Source organism: Mixophyes fleayi, chromosome 4 (genome assembly GCF_038048845.1).
Source record: "Mixophyes fleayi isolate aMixFle1 chromosome 4, aMixFle1.hap1, whole genome shotgun sequence".
NCBI lineage: Eukaryota > Metazoa > Chordata > Amphibia > Anura > Limnodynastidae > Mixophyes > Mixophyes fleayi.
This window is the reverse complement of record NC_134405.1, coordinates 214,548,029-214,566,319: the sequence shown is the minus strand read 5'-3', so window position 1 is coordinate 214,566,319 and position 18,291 is coordinate 214,548,029. Positions and strand designations below refer to the sequence as shown.

Here is an 18,291-nt window from a genome sequence, read left to right as displayed (position 1 = left end):
GCGCTAAACAGCAGCTTTATATAAATGTGGCCAACCCATCTAAATAACTTTTTAATTTCAAACTCATACACAACAAAACATCTGCAATTTTAAAATCTTTTTGCACCAACCTGGAATAAGGTGTTTGGCCCTTGCAGCCTGGCAGGACTCAGTGGAGCTACAGGGCTGAGACTGCTCCAGAAGTGAATGCTGGACAAAAGGGGACTTGGGGTTAACAGTAATCCGTTGGGTGTCTGTGGAGACAAAAGCACGGTTCATACTGGACATGCGTGGCTTATGTGATATAAATGATATAAATGTAAAGAGGTAAACTAACACCATAAAGGTCGAGGCCCTACCTGTCACAACTGCCATTTTTTCAGATATTTTAGGTGGTGGTACTTTGCTTTTGACAAAACCATAATTATGAACATATTCTAACACAGTATTTGCCCTTAGAATAATAGCTTTATCAAGATTTATTTTACAATTATATTGCTTTTAACAGTTCAGTTCATTTAATATGTACTTAGATCTAGCTTAACAAAAGGTATGTGTGACTTTCAGTAACAATCTTTCTTGTCTTGCAGCTTGTCTAGCTAGTCTGTTTTAATATTGGTTTAGTATTTTATCACTGATGTAATAGGACAAAAGCTCTAGTACTGCCACTGAGTTAGACATAATTGTACAAAAATATTTGACAAAATAAGGAAATGTGGTCAACTGCCACTGAATCCACAATTGCCTAAACTATTATTGAGACAGAAGTGTTGCTGTCTGCTATGGAGCATTACCTTTAAAATTCTCCAGCCAGTGATATTGAAAAGACATCATGATCCTGAATGGTTGGGATCCCAATACTGCTAGTTCAGAGAAGAGGCTCGCGGTTTTTTTTGGCTTCACTAAATACTAAAGGTAGATGACTTCCCCTTTATATGTCCAAGTATTAGATTAGATGTGCATCATTTTGAGCTTGGTTACAATTATCCACTTCTAATGCACTTTTTATTGGTTAATAAATCCAAAAAAGCAGCAATCCTGTGAACAAATCTGTTATGTTTTTGTTTTGGTTTTTTTTTTTTTTGTTTGGTTTTTTTAAAGGGGGGGGGGGGTTACATAAATCACTGGAAGGCTATAAGAAGAATGTTGGTATTTACAGTCTTTCCCCTTTTTTTTTTTTCTTCAATGTGCTATGATGTATAACTATGGTTTTGAACTGCAATGACAACCACAGTCTAATTGCTCTCTACAGTGAGTGGAGATGCTTTGGAATGCCCATCTGACTGACCTCTGTCTACACTGTGACATCCTCCTTCTAACCTAGGCACTTTTCTGGTCCCCCAGACAGTTCGCTCATCACTCCCCATCCGCTACCAGCACTGTAGATGGGTGACCACTGTCCCACTTAGTCACCTTTCTTCTCTCCATGCCACCATTTTCCTTCTCTTATCCTGGACATCACATTATTTTTTCCCTTTTTTTTATACCGATCCTGGTCTGCTGATTCTCACTCAATGACCTAGTCTTGACCTTAAATGTTGTTTCCAATAATGATCATCTATTTATATAGCGCCACTAATGGCCTCAACTCCAACCTCCACACACACACTCGCACACTCTCTCCAAGCTCTGAAGGGTGACCTGGGCTTCCTTCAGGAGAGTCACTTTATTAGACATCTCCACCCTGAACTCTGATCTAATAAGTACCCCTTGACTTATTATACATGTGACCTCAGGCAGATAAAACACTGGGGTAGCAATTCACGCCATCTCACCTTTGACCTTCTTGGCTGCCATATGGACAAAGCCGCAGATTCCTGCACCCTTGTCAACCTATATGCCCCAAACTCCATTCAACACATCTTTAAAAAATAAAAACTAGGCTTGTTGTTTGCACATGTTCGACAAGGTTAACTGATTGAGGGGGGGATTTTAATTCTGATCTTGCTCCCAGTCTTGACAGTTCCGCCTCCCCTACCTAGTCCATATGGAGAGACTCCCAGAATTCTAGGGCATTGCACGTGTTCCTAATACTCCATAAACTATATGATTAATGGAGAACCTGACACTTTCTCTCCCCTGTCCACTCCACCTGCTTCAGAATCGACTGTATCCTGCTCAGCTATAATCTCACCCTCAAACTCGCCTCCTCTCGTATCTACCTTACTACCTGGTCAGACAATACTCCTTTCTTAGCAATTTCTTCCTTAGCCCTAAGACCACTCAAAGCAACTTGGAAAAGCAACGAGTCTCTTCTCCATGACAAACATACCATCTCTTAAAATCTCTCCTTTCTGATTTCAACACAAATGATACTCCTGATATCTCCTGAATGAGCTTGCGTGATGCCCATAAGCCAGTTCTCCAAGGTTATCTCATTTCCCCAGCATCCAAATCTAAAAAATTGTAGACTGGCTCAGACCAGGCAGCTAACGGACTCATTACAAGCTTTGGAATTGCAGCATAAATCTACACCAGACCCAGCTATTCTCCAGAAGATCAGCTCTGTCAGAGGAGAGCTTAATCTTCTCCTTTTCCACCAGGCAACTATTAAGCTGAAGTGGCTGAACCAACGTTACTATGAGAGAGGCAACAATGCCAATAGAATTATGGCTACTAAATTTTGAGCTAAAGTGGCTGCCCAAAACTTCCTGGCTATCAGGAATTCCAATGGGCTTCTGCAATTTGATCCACAACAGATCCACTCTGAATTCCAAGCTTACTACACTAAACTCTACAACCTACCTCAACCCTTTTGTGTCTTAGCAGAGCAACTGCAGCCCCAGCTAATTGAAGACTTCATTGCTGGCGGTAATCTCCCAGCTCATAGCTGAAATTACATTTCAGGAAATTGAGCAGGTTGTGAAGCCCCAGAAGTCCGTAAAGGCCCTGGGACCTGATGTATTTACGGCAGTTTACTACAAAAAAATTGCTGATATCTTGCTCCCCTATCTGCATACTCTCTTTAGTTCCATCCTCAGGGGGAAGCCTTAGCCCATGGTATCCTTGGAGTCTAGAATCTTTGTAATCCACAAGGAAGGCAAAGACCTCTATATAAATGTGCTAGCTTACCGCCCCACCTCTCCTTAATAATGATATAAAATTGTATGCTAAACTTCAAGGAAACACACTTAATCTGGTACTCTCGTTTTATAGCAAAGTTATAAAACTAAAAAAGACAAGTCACTTGTGTAGTTATGCAGTTCACACCATTGGGTTCAAAATCCTAACACTACATGCCCCATTACTCATGCTAAAGTTTAGTTTTCATGTATTTTTATACTTTCTTCAGAACATATGAACTTGTCTAGTTATTAGTTATGGATCTATGGATGGTTTTGATGCAGTCACAATTTTGCTTCACCATACCAAAGCATTCCTCTGCAAATACAACTGTATTTGACATAGCACTATTAGCATGCCTGTAATTCCACTATTTGTATTTATTAAGCATAATTGCTCTATGCATGTATGAAAATAACACAATACAGTTTCCATTACTCTGAAACATCTATTTGTTTGAATTGACAGGTGGCGGGGGAGGTGGGTTGTTTTAGATTAGAATTAACGTTTTATCTTAACAAGGGCTGGTCAAATGTGGCCTGGTCACCAAAGCAAGACCCAATTATGTGTGCTCAGCCCTTGCTGTGCTGCATCAGAACTGTGTGCAAGTGCTAAACGATGGCTACCGAAATATTATCTGGTTGCTGCAACAGTGGTTTACAATGCTCAACACTGTCTAGATGTGCTAAATTGCCAAGAACCTGGTACGCTGGGGTAGGGAAGTATTAGATAGAAACAGGCTTGTGAGTTTTATTTTATAGGGTATATTTGTCTAAGTCTGATCATAGCCAACTTTTATATTGCATGTACAAAAACTGTAAGGGAGGTGTTACATGGGGGTGCTTGAAAGAGCACATTTTATAAAAGACCAAGGTCAATTTTTGGGTGTGAACAAGTAAATTATTGTACATATACAGGAAGCTGCCTCTTCTGATATTAATGTTTTACAGAATACACTTGACTTTAAGTATACTTCATTTGATATTTCAATTTATGCCTTTTGTGACAGGGCAGGGATTTTATTTCTCCAATTCTCTGACATGAGCGTTTAAAAGTAATGCTGTTTTCCATAACCAACTCCTCTTTTTACCTGAGCAGTGAAGAAGGCTGGTGTCAGAGATCCTGAAGGAAGTGCTGGGCTGTTGAGGGCAATTGACCCAATATCACTACTAGAGAGGAGAAGAGGTGGAGAGCAGATCTCCAGGCCTTTAGGCTTCTTAGCTTTGGGAGGAAAACAGGACAACTTTGCTTTGGACCCTGCTGAGAGATTTAATGGTTCCATGGTATCGGAGTAATCTAGGAATAGGCTCCTTTGCTCTGTCGGCAAGGATAGATTAGGGGACAGAGATGGGGAGCGAGAGAAGCGTGGCGAAGAAGAAACACTAGCTGCATTTGGTGATATACGGGGAGACCTTTTAGCAGACAAAGATGATGCTAAAAAGGCTGAAGCAGCTGCAGATTCTGACATAGATGGCAGTGATATTACAGGCTGGACAGTTTCTTTGTCCTTTTTGTTTGTAACAAATCTTATAACAGTCCTGACTTCCTCTATCGGACTCTTGATTTCTGGCTTTTCCTCTTCATCATCATCTTCCTCTTCCTGATGCTCCTCTTCCTCTTGCATCCTTTCACTTTTGATAACCCTGTAGTTATCAGTCTGGTGTTGTAGTGAATTTATAGTGAAGGAAGAATACAACCCTGAGTGAATGTATTCATTGCGGCTAGTGCTTTTCAATGCCGATAAGGTTTGCTTGTGCCTCTCGTGGAGATCACTTGGGATCTTGCAATCACTGTCCTGCAGCAATAGGCTGTCCCTGCTCACTTCCACAGCATGGGAGTCCATTTTCAAGATTTCCGGAAAGGACACAAATTTGTAGACAAACTTCTGCCCAATAACCTTCTTGATAATATTCTGAAAAGCAAATACAAGTAAATAAATAGTGTAATAGAGGTTTCAGGACAATTACAAAGCTGTGCTTCATTTCATTGTCACCCATCGTAACATTATATATATATAAAAAATAGATTTATTGTTTTTTCGTGAACAAGTTTTTTTAAAGAAATGGAAACATGGGACACAGGAGTCACCTGAGCTATGTCTCTCACTCTGTGGGTCAATGCGACCCAGACAGTGACAGGCACCACAGCACTCTGGCTTAATTGACTCTCTGACTGTTAGTCACTTTAGGTTGGCTGTCCTGCCAACTGCCAAGCAATTGACAAAAACAGTTTTTGTAGTGAACAGAGAGGAATTGCAGTTATGAGGATTAACCCAGAACATAATTGTGGGGAATAAGGCCTAAACCATAACTGCAGTGTAAATATGGTATATCAAATGAATCCATTGATAAATTGAGCTACTAAGGTGTAAAATGTGAAGTCAAAGGGTCTGGTGTGTGTTTACTTGGTGGCTCTGCCCACCTCTGTTAAAAGATAACAGCACCACTTTTAGGGAAAATGGATAAGCTTCAAAGGCCCCTGGGGTGAGCTACATCCTCAAATAGAGATTTTTGACATTGAGAGAGACTCTAGGGAGCCATTCACAGATTGTGGCCTTACAGCAAGCCACATCCTTGTGTATCTTATAAGACACACTCGGTTTCCAAAATGCAACTTACGATCAATATAATTAGTGCTCGACCACATATTCATAAATAGCACGAAGGAGGGCAGCCCCTACGTCAAGTAAAGCTGTCTGCCAGGCAGAAAAGGTGAGGAAATCCGTTTCAGCTCAGCGGATACACTAGTCCTGTGATGTTTTGGTATCTATAAATTCGCAAAAATTATGTTGAATCTATTAATAAAATTGAGTCAGTGTGACACTCCACAGGAAAGTTAGGTCACATAGTAGAATTCGGTATTAAATCAGGGAACATGCAAATTGTGGTCATAAACAGTGTTGCAGACCACAACCCCCTGAAGGTGGGGACAGGTGTGGAAGTGAATTCAAAAAAGCAGAGACCAGTTACAAGAAATTGTCAGTCTTTTGGGAAATCAATCATCATTGATAAGCCATCTTCAAGCCAATTTCCCTTTGCACAGAATATACCACTTGTCTGTAAGTTTTATACTCTGTATTGAATCCCTTTTATTTTAAATCTGTTTTGCTTATGTATGTCAAGTCCATTATTTGTTCTTTTTGTTTGTTTTTTTATAACCTGTAAGCATTCTAATTGAAATCTAAAAATTAATAAGTGATGTCCTTATTGCTCTAAACAAATTCACTGCCTATTTACAAGAGAGATTACTTGGCTGGGTTAACTCTTTTTAGATGCCAGTGTGTGAAGTGTTAACTGTTTAGCTACAAGAGCTGTGCAATTGGGTAATTAAAAGTAAAACATAGGTTTGCTAAGGGCCTTATACATAGCTGGCAGTTGCGGAGAAGTGTGAAAGCGTGTGTCTGTGTTGGGAAAGGGACCTGCTAAATCTGTAGCCTGAGAGAGAGGGGAGTGTGAGGTCTAGGCTGGAATCCTGTGTTCCCTTACAGTAAACTTCCAAGTCACGAGTGCGCAGAGGGCAGTTTGTGACTGGTAAACGTAGTTAGGAGAGGCTATTCCTGACAGTGTATTAATATTTTACTCAAGCAAAGTTTTTAGCACCTTCCTTGAGTAAAAGCAAATGAAAAGAATAAAGCAATATACTTATGGCTGCTCCTATATTATTTCTTAAGAGACGCTCTTACCTTATCATAATAATATCTAAGGGCACGGCTCAATTTGTCGTAGTTCATGTTCGTTTTATTCTTCCGCAGTCCCCATAGCTTGGCCACCTCCTCTGCTTTGAGCAGCTTGAATTCCCCATCATTGGATGTCCAGCAGATAAGATGCTCATGTTTTTGATCAAGGAGCAATTGCAACAGAAACTGCCACAGAGTAATTGCACTCTCCATACCTACAAAACAGAAAGCATGCAATTATACTGCAATCAGGTAGTGCTTAGCATTGACACTGCCCTAGGCGTTCAGTTAATAACACTAAATGAATCATTGTGCACCCAGCATAGGTGGCTGATAATAAAGAAGTAGTACAAAAATGAAAAGGAAAATTCTAAATCTCATCATTAACATGAAACCATAGTATGCTGTCCAATGAACAGTCTTGCACTAGACATGTGCATAGTTGATACAGACCTGAATGCAAATGCAATGTGTATGTAACCATAGTACAGATACAGTATTAACTTTACATTGTGCTTAGCCGACATGTTAACATCTGATGAGACCTCTATATTTTAAATGATTTTAATGTTTCTTTGCATTTTCATTTCAACCAGAGACAGAGCTTGCTAGCTGCTTTACATTTTTGTATATGAATGCTTTATGTATTTATCAGCTAATTATTTGAAAACAAAAACAGTGAAAAGAAAAGAGCCAAATCGGGATTTTACCAATACAATTTTATTGTACTGGTGGTATGCATTACTCACAAAAATGTCATGCCACATTCTAACATTTTTAGAACTCTGCGTTAAAATGTTAGAACGCAAGGGTGGGAATGAGCTCTGAAAGATATAAACTAGTGATGATGCAAAAGCATAGTTGCCTACTCTCCCGGAATGTCAGTGAGACTCACAAATTTTTAGGAGTTCTCCCACACTCCCGAGGGAGCAGGCAAAAATCCCGGATCCAGATTTCGGCGGCATTGAAGATGGCGGGGCTAAACGTGTAATCGTGGACCTGCCCCCTGCTGCGATTGGCTAAAATTGCCCGAGATTGACAGGGGCGGAGCCTAACGGTGCACCGTGTGTGGCCACGCCCCCTCGACGGACCCCCTCCCAGAAAGTTGCCTGCAAAAGTAGGCAAGTATGTGCAAAAGCCTTACATGCAAGCTGATGTTTTCTACTTTAAATAAACAACGTTAAAATGAAATAATTACCCTAAACTACCATCATACTTGTGGTTCCTATGGGATACCTGAATTATATAATTCAATCTAACTAGAACTTAAAATAGTTAGAATGAAACACATCTTGGGATAGATCACACAAGTTAGTTTGGCTTAAATACTCATGTGACATGGGAGCATTTTCACTTCAGCAGTGATTGTATTCTTAAGAACACAATGTGACACTATCCCAAATGCCAAAAATTAGGTAGTGGAAAAAAAAAAGGGACACTGGAGGCGTTTAAAGGGGCAATTGACAGGATTTATAAATAATGTGGAGCTAAAGCGCTAAATAGAACATGAACGTTAACAAGACTAACTTCCCAGTGTTATTTCCTTTGTTCTAGAGCGACACAACTTCTGCATATACTGTACATCATCTTCTGGTTCATAAGAACCACAAAATGATTTTTGGGACCCCTTCCACTCTGAATGGCCAAGCCCGGTCAGGTGGTCATGGGTCATGTCATCATGACTAAATGGCACTGAAGCCCTTCCCTCTCTCCTTCGCACATGATTTGCTGAAAGTCTTGGTAGGCTGGCGTGGCCGTTTTTTTTTTTTTTTACTTTACGTTTAATCATTACAGTAAGGTAGAATTGCCAGTATTTACTAATTTCTCAGAAACTTCCTGATTTAGGGTCAAATTTCCTGAAAACCTTGGAGGGTGGGGCTGGTAGAGAGTTAAGTGAATACCCTGGTTATCACCAGGACCTTAACTGCTATGCAAGGCTCTTATACTGACAGTGGACCTGCACGCCCACTGATTCTTTTAAATCACTAAAACTTTAAAGGATAACTCCATCAAAAACATATTTTCAGGATTGAACATTTGAAACAAAAATAATTCAAATGTGTTCTGGCAATTCCCTCGACTAAATGAGTCTCCCGCCATCTTGTACTCGCTCATGGTAGCAGTGAGTTGTTTAGCAATGAGTAGAAAAATAGACTGGCTCAGTAGGAATTAGTAGAGTCCCTGATGGCTGCTGCTGTGCGGGGGTGCTCTCCTAGCCCCTGTCGAGGCAGCCTTTTCATAAGAGGTTTCGCACGTACATCCCAAACATGCCGCAGGCAGGAGCCAGAACTAGCTCCCCTGCACGCAGCAGAAGTGGGGTTACCGCTCTGATTAGGTGGAGGGTCTAAACACAGGTTTCACTTATCCCTAACTTCCATCCATAACTTCACTATCGGTTTTGGGTAGAATTAATCTTTAACTTAACATTGTATTTTTATAACATTTATTTAGAAAACATTTCCTATATGTAAAAGCACAAAAATATATTAAAAAAATAAATACTGTCTACCTTTTTAAATTCTGGTTACTGGTTCAAAAACTTTATCCATTGTCTGAACAATTTACACTTTTCAATGAAACACAGACAGGCATATTAATGACATTCCTTAGACATTAAAAATATAAGTAGTTAGACTGTTATGGTACAATGAAGTGAGGGGCAGGGAAACTATTTTGAACAATAAAGTAATAATAAATGATGCATGAGTGAGTGTAAAGTTTATACCAAATGTCTCTTGTAAGTCAGCTGTATGTTTACACTGTGGCTATTAGGTAGGAACAGATTTTGCATTTAGTTTTACTTCCTGTATTTTTGTAGGTTACACAGAGGAAACTAGAAAATAGGCCACAGGAAATCTGGACTCTTACATTTGCCCCAGGTTGCGATCACAACTCTGCATCTACTCATCCGTGATGACTTTAGGTGCACACAATCTGGCATTGTATGCACAGGCATGTGAGGTGAAGCAAAACGTTTTCATGTATAACTTTTGATTTTCTATGGGACAAATCTGCACCAAGAATAAAGCAAAGTAAAAAGTCTTTTATGAGATGCAAAATATGCAGAGGGTGTGATACATTTCTATTTACACATATATGTCAGATTGTCTGCCTCGCATACCACAACACTCCTTCATTCCTGTTAATAGAACTGCCTTATCAAAGCCTTTTGCACAACTTTTTGCAGGACCAACTTGAAATGTGCATGGTGGATTACAAAGTCAACCTGCTGCTATTTTAGGATTAATTTCAGCTTTTGTACATTCTCTCCGCATATAGTACTTGATTTATCCTCATTTAGGCCTAATCATGACTGTAAGGCAACATCATGACTATATATTAGGTGCAATTTCATTTTAAATTGCAGTAATTGAAAGGCACTTTCAAATATTCACATCCTGCAAATTGAAATCTTACCAAATGCATAAAAACCATGTGTCACACATTTTTACGTATTCCTTGTACGTAAAACGAAGTTCGTTTGCAGAAGCATGCTCACATGGCAATTGCCTTTCAGAAGGCAGACCTACACGGAATTCGGGAGTCTCCCGGTTGATCTGGGAGAGTGGGCGCGTATGACAATAATACAGCAAAATCACATTACTTTTATTGTGAAGAGCTACTTGTTTCTCAGTTGTCTGAGAAATATGTGAATCTCTAGTTCCCTCATTCCCCCCTCATTCCTCTTTCTGCCTCACATCTCAACCAAAAATTTCAACCCAGTCAAAAAAACAAACAAACCCTGCTATTGCAATTATCATGCAGCTTTGTTTCTACCAACACACTATAGAGTAAACCACCTATAAAATTGTTCAGGAGAACCACTTTCTGCTTGTGTGACCATTTTGAATATGATTTTCAAATAGCTGGTAGTGACTTCTTGTGATTTGCACCAGATCTACCTATTTTATAAATGGACCCTGCAGTATAACCTGTGCAATATAGTAGCAGATTCCTACTGTCCACCATAGCTGCTTTAAAAAAAAAAAAAAAAAAGCGCCCCTAGGTGGCACTCTAGCACCTACTTTCTACTATGTGCTGCATAGCTTACCTACTACAAGGAAACTACATACATTACATAATGTAAACTCTAACTGTTTCAGAAATATTTGCAGGTACTTGCTTGTCACTGGTTATTACATATGTTGTCACTAGTTGGCAGTTTAATTTCCCATATATTTTTTTATTTCTTATTTTTGTTCAAATAGTGCCTCCTTATCTAGAGAAAACAGTCCACACTTGCAAGGTAGCAAGGAAACCTGCCCACCTCCACTGTGTCATGATATTACTGCCTGAACAGAAAACGGTCCATTCAGAACAGGTAGCCAGGAAACATCTTAGCCCATGCAAGAAAAAAAGTAGGATTTGTGTATTAGGTGAGGACTTTAAAGTGCACCTGTCACCTACACACAAGGAAGGCAGCAATTTTGTTGGTTGTATTATTTATGACAAAATATCCTAACAATTCACTGGGAACCGATGCCCTCTGAATACTAGGTAACACCTCAGTGATATCACTTGTTCCAAGCAAATTGGTTGCTTGAAGGTTCAGCCCACAAAATGAATACTTACACTATGTGCAAATGATTTACTTTAAGACCTTTGTCACTGCACAAGATTTAACCAATCTTGCAGCAAGAAGGTTTAAATATTTTATACTGAAATAAGTGTGCAACCATTAATTTTCATGCATGATAAATGGCCATGCTCTCAGTGCACATCAGCCAGATAGTGGGCAGGAGCTAAATGGAAGGTAAGCAGAAAAACGGTAGGAAGGTTGACTATGGTGTTTTAAACATTTATTTAGGGGGGGGGGGGGGGGTGGATTCAATTCCCCCCCGAAGTACGGCCACGTAAAAACTATTACCGTTATTACAGTAATATTAACCCGGCTCTCTGCTCAGGGAACTGCGAGCAAAAAGCCGGCAATAAAACTGCCGTAATGGTATTGTGTGCACTAGGTAATAGTGTGCAGACCGCGTTACTCTTTCAAGTAACATGGCAAATTGAATTCCCTCCTTAGTTCATTAGTACAGTATCTCTTCTCTCTTCTGCTGCCTTTTCCTGTCTAATGGTAGAGGCTCCATTATGCTAATGAGATGAAGGATATAGATGAGGCAGCTCTCTACAAGAAGAAAAAAAAAGGGCCAGTGCTTTGGAGAGGAAATGGGGCGGCATAACAGGGCTATAAACATCCACACAATGGCTGCAGTTGAGTTCACCCGCCCTGGACCAAAATGACACAATGCAGGTATTCCATGATGAAGCTTTGCCCCCTCCCTGGATTCCACTCAGTCGTCCATCCTGAACCACTGACCAGAGCAGCTCCCCCACTGGTTATTGGTCAGGACACAGAAGGGGAGCCAAGATCAGGTGTGTCACAGAGATTCCTTTACTGGCAACTATAAGACTGACTGTAAGAAAGTGTTGGGCTACAGGGACGTCAACAGAACCTGTGTATGCCACAAAATAGCAATTTGGCCCACACTTTGGTCACCCCCTGATCCTGAAAATGTTTCCAATATAGCTTTATGTGGGGCTGGCAGGCCTGCTTGAACTAAATCGGCAAATGGGTCAGCTACACCACAACAATCATTTCTAAGTCGCACACATATACAGGATGTGGTAGAAGGAGAAAATGCAAATTATTGTACAATCAATATTACAGTTCCTGTTGAGAATGTCTGGTGATAAACAATTGTCTGACACATTTTAACAAAAGAACCACTATAGGAACACAGTCCAGACACAAGTTGCTTCAGCACCCACAGAGCCTTGCTTTAAACATTTCAACATAAATTACATAACTTTGAGAAAGCACAATACAGTATTACATTTATTTGGAGGAGCTTTTAGAGCTATATTATTGCTTAAGCATTTTAAATATTTTGCCAGGCTTTTAAATTTGTACTTTTATTTTTCAATATATGTTTTTAGGTTTGCCATTTCCACCAATTAATTCTTTATTTACAAGTAGTAATAGGTTATATTTGGTAATTATTAAACTACTATATATTATAAAGAAATCAGAAGTTGTATTTATTCATTCAGAATATACTGTTTGAATGTATTTTTATTTCTGTATTTATATGATTTCTTGTATAACTTTTTTGTAACATTGTTTGCGGTTAACAATAATACAGTCTGAAAATAATTTTATGCTTGATTTTTTTTGTCAATTAGTCTTCATAGCCATTTGTCATATAAAGCACTAGGATTTCTATTTGTTGAATAACAACATCATGGTGATGCTGCTGAACTTTCCATATCCAGTATTTTTATTCCTGCACAGAGGATTCCCAGTATTGCTATTGTACTAGAGCTGTAATAAAGGTCTAAATCAGGACTTCCTCCTATTATGTTTGTATGGTGTCTTGCTGGGAAAGCAACACAAGATAGGAATTCTTATAGCAGCACCACCCAGTGGAAAATGGATGCAATGCCAAACATAGACATCTGCATACTAATACAGTAAATATTTTTTTATTTTTTTTTTAAAAAAAGCACTCGCAGGATACATTTATTATAAACTGAAATGTACGTGTAACGCAGGATACATTTCTGAAGATAGTAATAGTCCTATTTGTATGTGTGTATATGTTTCTTTCACATAGATGTACCGTGGTGGCGGTTACAGAGGTGTCGTAGGGGCAGCAAAAGTGGTCTAGAATGGAAAAAAGTTAAATCCATGCCTGTTTGTGCCCTAACTTCAGAGTGCCCAGCTTGGCCAAGAGTTGCACTACTTTCAAGATTGCTATATTTGTTTTATGCCTTAATTGGTCATTTGAATTTTTTTTTTTTTTTAGGTCTTTATAGTAAACTGGTATCTTAAGCAAGCTGATTCTTGGATATCCTAATTTGCACTCCATCTTTCTGCCCCGCACCCTGTTTTGGTAAATGAAAGGAATAATTGTAAAAGACTTAACAGAAACACCCAATCGACTCTTAGGGGGAAATTCAATTGGCCTTGAGGTGCCGCCGTACATTGCCACACTGCGCACGTTTCTAACCAATACTGTACAGAAGACTCTTTTCATTTTCCTTTGCATCCCCTTTGGGGGACAAGGGAAAATGAGCAGAGGTTTTAATGAAAACTCAGACACACGGTCACATCACGGCACCTTGCGGCCAATTGAATTTCCCCCATGGGGATAAATTTACTAAGGGGTCTTCGCAAACCTCCACACATCAGATGTGGTTTTCAGCTCCAAACCAAATGTACTATACTGAGGCATTGTGGGTGGAAATATCCAGCGGAGGAAAAAGTTGCTGATAGGGATATTCTATAAACCGTCAGATATCGGTATGAGTGAGGAAGCCCAACTTCTTCAGCAAATTGAAAAGGCTACACAACTAGGTCAAGTTTTAATTATGGGGTATTTTATTTATACAGACATTGGAGTACTGAGTCCTGCGGTACAGTTAGGGGTAATAGGTTTCTGAGCACGCTAAAAGACCATTACATGTCCCAATTAGTAGAGAAACCAACTAGGAACCAGACTAATGTAGACGTAATATCACATATTCAATTAAGGCAACACTTGGGAAATAGTGATCATAATATGGTCTCATTTGAAATTAGTTTCCAGAAGCAACGGTAAAAGGGATCAACTAGGACTTTAGCATATTAAAATTTGCCTTTCTAAAGTTTAAAGGAGTCTATAAAGTGCATAGACTGGGACAAAGATTTTGAAGGAAAATATACAGAAAAAAAGTGGGCTGTTTTTAAAATGTTTTTGGAAACATACACGTATAAGTTCATTACTATAGGAAATAAATGTAAAAGAATGAAGTCTAAACCAATGTGGCTAAATAAAAAGGTAAGGGAAGAAATGCAAAGGAAGAAGTGTGCATTTAAATTGTTTAAATCTGAAGGGTCTGAGGAGTCCTTCTGTTGTACAAGGAATGTAATAAAACATGCAAAAAGGAAATTAGATTGGTTAAATTAGAAAATGAAAAACAAGTTGCAAAAGAAAGAAAGACAAACCCCCAAAAGTTGTTTTTTTAAGTATATATAAATGGCAAAAAGATTAAAAAAGATACTATAGGACCCCTAAGAAGTGAGATGGGTAAATTGATAAATGATACTAAGGAAAAAGCGGAGGTATTAAACACTTTCTTTTCTTCAGTATTTACTAGAGAGGAACAAATGGTAGAAATAATACATAAAAATGGAAATTAAACTGTATCATTAATTAATACTTGGTTGACAGAAGAAGTCCAAAGGCGACTAAAGAATATTAAGTTAAATAAAGCTCCAGATGACATACACCCAAGGGTTCTTATGGAGCTAAACTAAGAAATAGCTAGACCGCTTTTCTTAATTTTCATAGATTCAATCTCATCAGGCTCAGTACCAAGGGATTGGCGAATAGCAGGTGTGGTGCCGTTGTTTAAAAAGGGGACAAGATCACAACCAGGGAATTATAGACCTGTAAGCCTGACATCAATAGTGGGGAAACTACTAGAAGGTATATTAAAATAGTATTCAGGGTTGCTTTGTGCACAATAAGATTATTAGTGTGAATCAGCATAGATTTGTGAGGGATAGGTTATGTCAAACTAATCTAATTAGTTTCTACGAGGCAGTTAGTGGGAACTTAGACCAGGGCAGCACAGTAGATATTGTCAGAATCACTAGGTGGAATTGATGATACCTGCCAGCAGTTAGCGCTACTGAGTACTGAGGCACGGAGTCTAACACGCCCCTGGTTTTCACCAGGAACCCCCGCAAGGAGGTATGGACTTTGCTGCAAGGGACATGCAGGTCGCGGCCCTCAGTATCAGCTGGCGAGGTAACAATTGAGGCAGCGGTGAGAGCCCACCAGGATGCAGGTTGGAAGAGTAATCAGCAAGCCGGGTCAAAACCAGAGGAACGGATATAGCCAAATCAGAAGCAGGAGAATGGTCAGGAAGCCGGGTCAATACCAAATATCAGTCTTAGCTAGAACCAGGAACCAAGGAGAAGTCAGGAACAAGCCTGGGTCAGAATCCAAATCACAACAACACAGGAACAAACGCTGGAGCAAGGCTGAAGACCAAATACTCTGGCACTAGACATGTGTCAGAGGCTGCCTTATATACCCTAAGGTGCCTCCTGATAGGGTTAGGGAGATTTTGGCGGTAAGACATGCTGGCTGCAGACAGGTAAGCAGAGATAGCATCCCGCTGCTAGGCAACAGGACGTGGTTGCTTGGAAGGTGCAGGCGTCCGTCTCCTGCACCAAGTGTCAGTGCGGAGACGGCGCCTGACAGATATGGTCTACTTAGATTTTGCAAAGGCCTTTGATACAGTGCCACACAAGAGGTTGGTTTACAAAATAAGGGAACTGGGTCTAGGAAACAACATTTGTACTTGGATCAAAAAACTGGTTAGAGAATAGGGAACAGAGAGTTGTGATAAATGGAACATTTTCTAATTGGTCAAAAGTTTTAAGTGGAGTACCTCAAGGTTCCGTGCTGGGGCCACTCCTTTTTAATATATTAATGAACTTTGTGATGGTTTAGAGAGTAAAGATTCTATTTTTGCAGATGACACTAAACTCTGTAAGGTAATAAAATCAGAACAAGATGTAGCTTCTCTACAGAGGGACTTAAATATATTGGAGGATAGGGCGTCCAAATGGAATATGAGATTTAACATAGATAAATGTAAGGTTATGCATTCAGGAATCAAAAACAAGAACGCAATCTATAAATTAAATTAATTTAGGAGAATCCATAATGGAAAAGGATTTTGGAGTGCTCGTAGACAGTAGACTTAGCAATAGTGCTCAATGTCAAGCAGCAGCTGCAAGGGCAAATAAAGTTTTGGCATGCATAAAAAGGGGCATAGATGCAAGGGAAGACAGTGTCATTTCGCCACTGTATAAATCATTGGTAAGACCTCATCTTGAGCAAAGTAAGGGGTTCCTTACAGTAAGGGCAGTCAAGATATGGAATTCACTGTCAGGAAGGTTGTGATGGCAGATTCAATAGATATGTTTAAGAAAGGGTTAGACAAATTTTTAGCGGAAAGGTGTATCCAGGGATACGACCATTAATTAAAATGAAGGATAATAGTGGATATAGGGTAAAAATAGGACTGCAATATTGAGTCTGGGGGGATTTTTACAATTGAAACAGAGTGGCGGTTGCTTACTCTGGATCCATTTCAAATATAAGTGAGGGATCGCAGGAGATCCAAAATAGGTTGAAGCTGATGGACTGGTGTCTTTTTTTCAACCTCATCAACTATGTTACTAATCTGTTTGATGGCTGTAAACTTATATGGCATCTGTGTGGCAGGTTAGGCCAAACCAACTACTAAGACCAGTATAAATATCCAGATTTACCTCTTACATTGTGCTGCAAGCACGGCTACTAAGCATTAGGCCAGTCCTCTAGGGTGGGGCCCTATGATCACATGATCAGGCCCCTGCACCCAGAGCTGACCATCCCAATACTGATTAACACTGGACGTTCCTGGTACTCCTGGCCCATGGGTACCAGAGAAAAAAAATTAAAATATAGTGCATAACCATATCATTAAGGGGGCACTATAGTTAATTTAAATCATTATGGAGGCACAACTTGGAACAATATTTGTAGTGCACACTTGTGGCACTACAAGTGTCCATATACACCAGTGCCCATATGCATGGCGGCGCTTATAGTATTACAAGCGCCAGCATGCAAGAACAACACGTCAATGCATGTATTACATATTCATAGTATTTCCCTGCTACGCACTGCTCAGGGAAATTTGCCTAAGAACACAGCCATGAATAAAGAATGGTACCAAAACATCCTCCAAGAGCAACTTCTCCCAACCATCCAAGAACAGTTTGGTGATGAACAATGCCTTTTCCAGCATGATGGAGTGATAACTAAGTGGTTCGGGGATCCTAACATCAAAATTTTGGGTCCATGGCCAAGAAACTCCGCAGACCTTAATCCCATTGAGAACTTGTGGTCACTCCTCAAAAGGCGGATGGACAAACAAAAACCCACAAATTCTGACAAACTCCAAGCATTGATTAGGCAATAATGGGTGGCCATCAGTCAGTATGTGGCCCAGAATTGCAGAAGTCTTCAAAAAGAAGGGTCAACAATGCAAATATTGACTCTTTGCATAAACATAATGTAATTGTCAATAAAAGCCTTTGACACTTATGAAATGCTTGTAATTTTACTTCAGTATACCATAGCAACATCTGACAAAAAGGTCTAAAAACACTGAAGAAACTTGTGTCATTCTCAAAACTTTTGGCCATGACTGTTCTCTAAGCCATCACCAACAGGGCCTGGTCAACCACTAGGCTGACCTGGCTGCAGCCTGGGGCGCTGGGTCCCGGGGGGCGCGATGCTGTGGGTATTTTATTTGTTTTTCATTCATTGGGTTTTTTTTGTTTTTTTTTTTCAATTATGTTTTTTCCGGGGTGGGGGAGGGGGGTCGCCGCGGGGGGAGGTCGCCTCGGGAAGGGGGGGGGGTGGAGGACTCGACGGTCCAAAGCATTGGTAGTCAGTGGTTAGCAACAGGCAGCCAATCGCTAGGCTGTCTGTTGCTGTGCAGCAGACAGGAAGCAGGAAGTC

General features: G+C 39.9%; 1 protein-coding gene across 2 annotated transcripts in view; it reads right to left on the bottom strand.

The window, feature by feature from the left end:
• Positions 1-18,291, bottom strand: part of ELK3 (ETS transcription factor ELK3) — a 33,860-nt gene that overhangs the window by 1,975 nt on the left and 13,594 nt on the right. Inside the window, exons 1-4 of one of the 2 annotated variants that reach the window (XM_075209329.1) lie at positions 8,246-8,324; positions 6,725-6,933; positions 4,133-4,954; positions 111-233 (exon numbers count right to left, since the gene is read on the bottom strand). In XM_075209329.1, the coding sequence (XP_075065430.1) occupies positions 111-233; positions 4,133-4,954; positions 6,725-6,933; positions 8,246-8,291 (1,200 nt within the window). In that variant the 5' untranslated portion in view covers positions 8,292-8,324. Of the gene's footprint in view, positions 1-110; positions 234-4,132; positions 4,955-6,724; positions 6,934-8,245; positions 8,325-18,291 lie in introns of those variants that run through there. The other variant, XM_075209330.1, reaches the window with a different exon arrangement.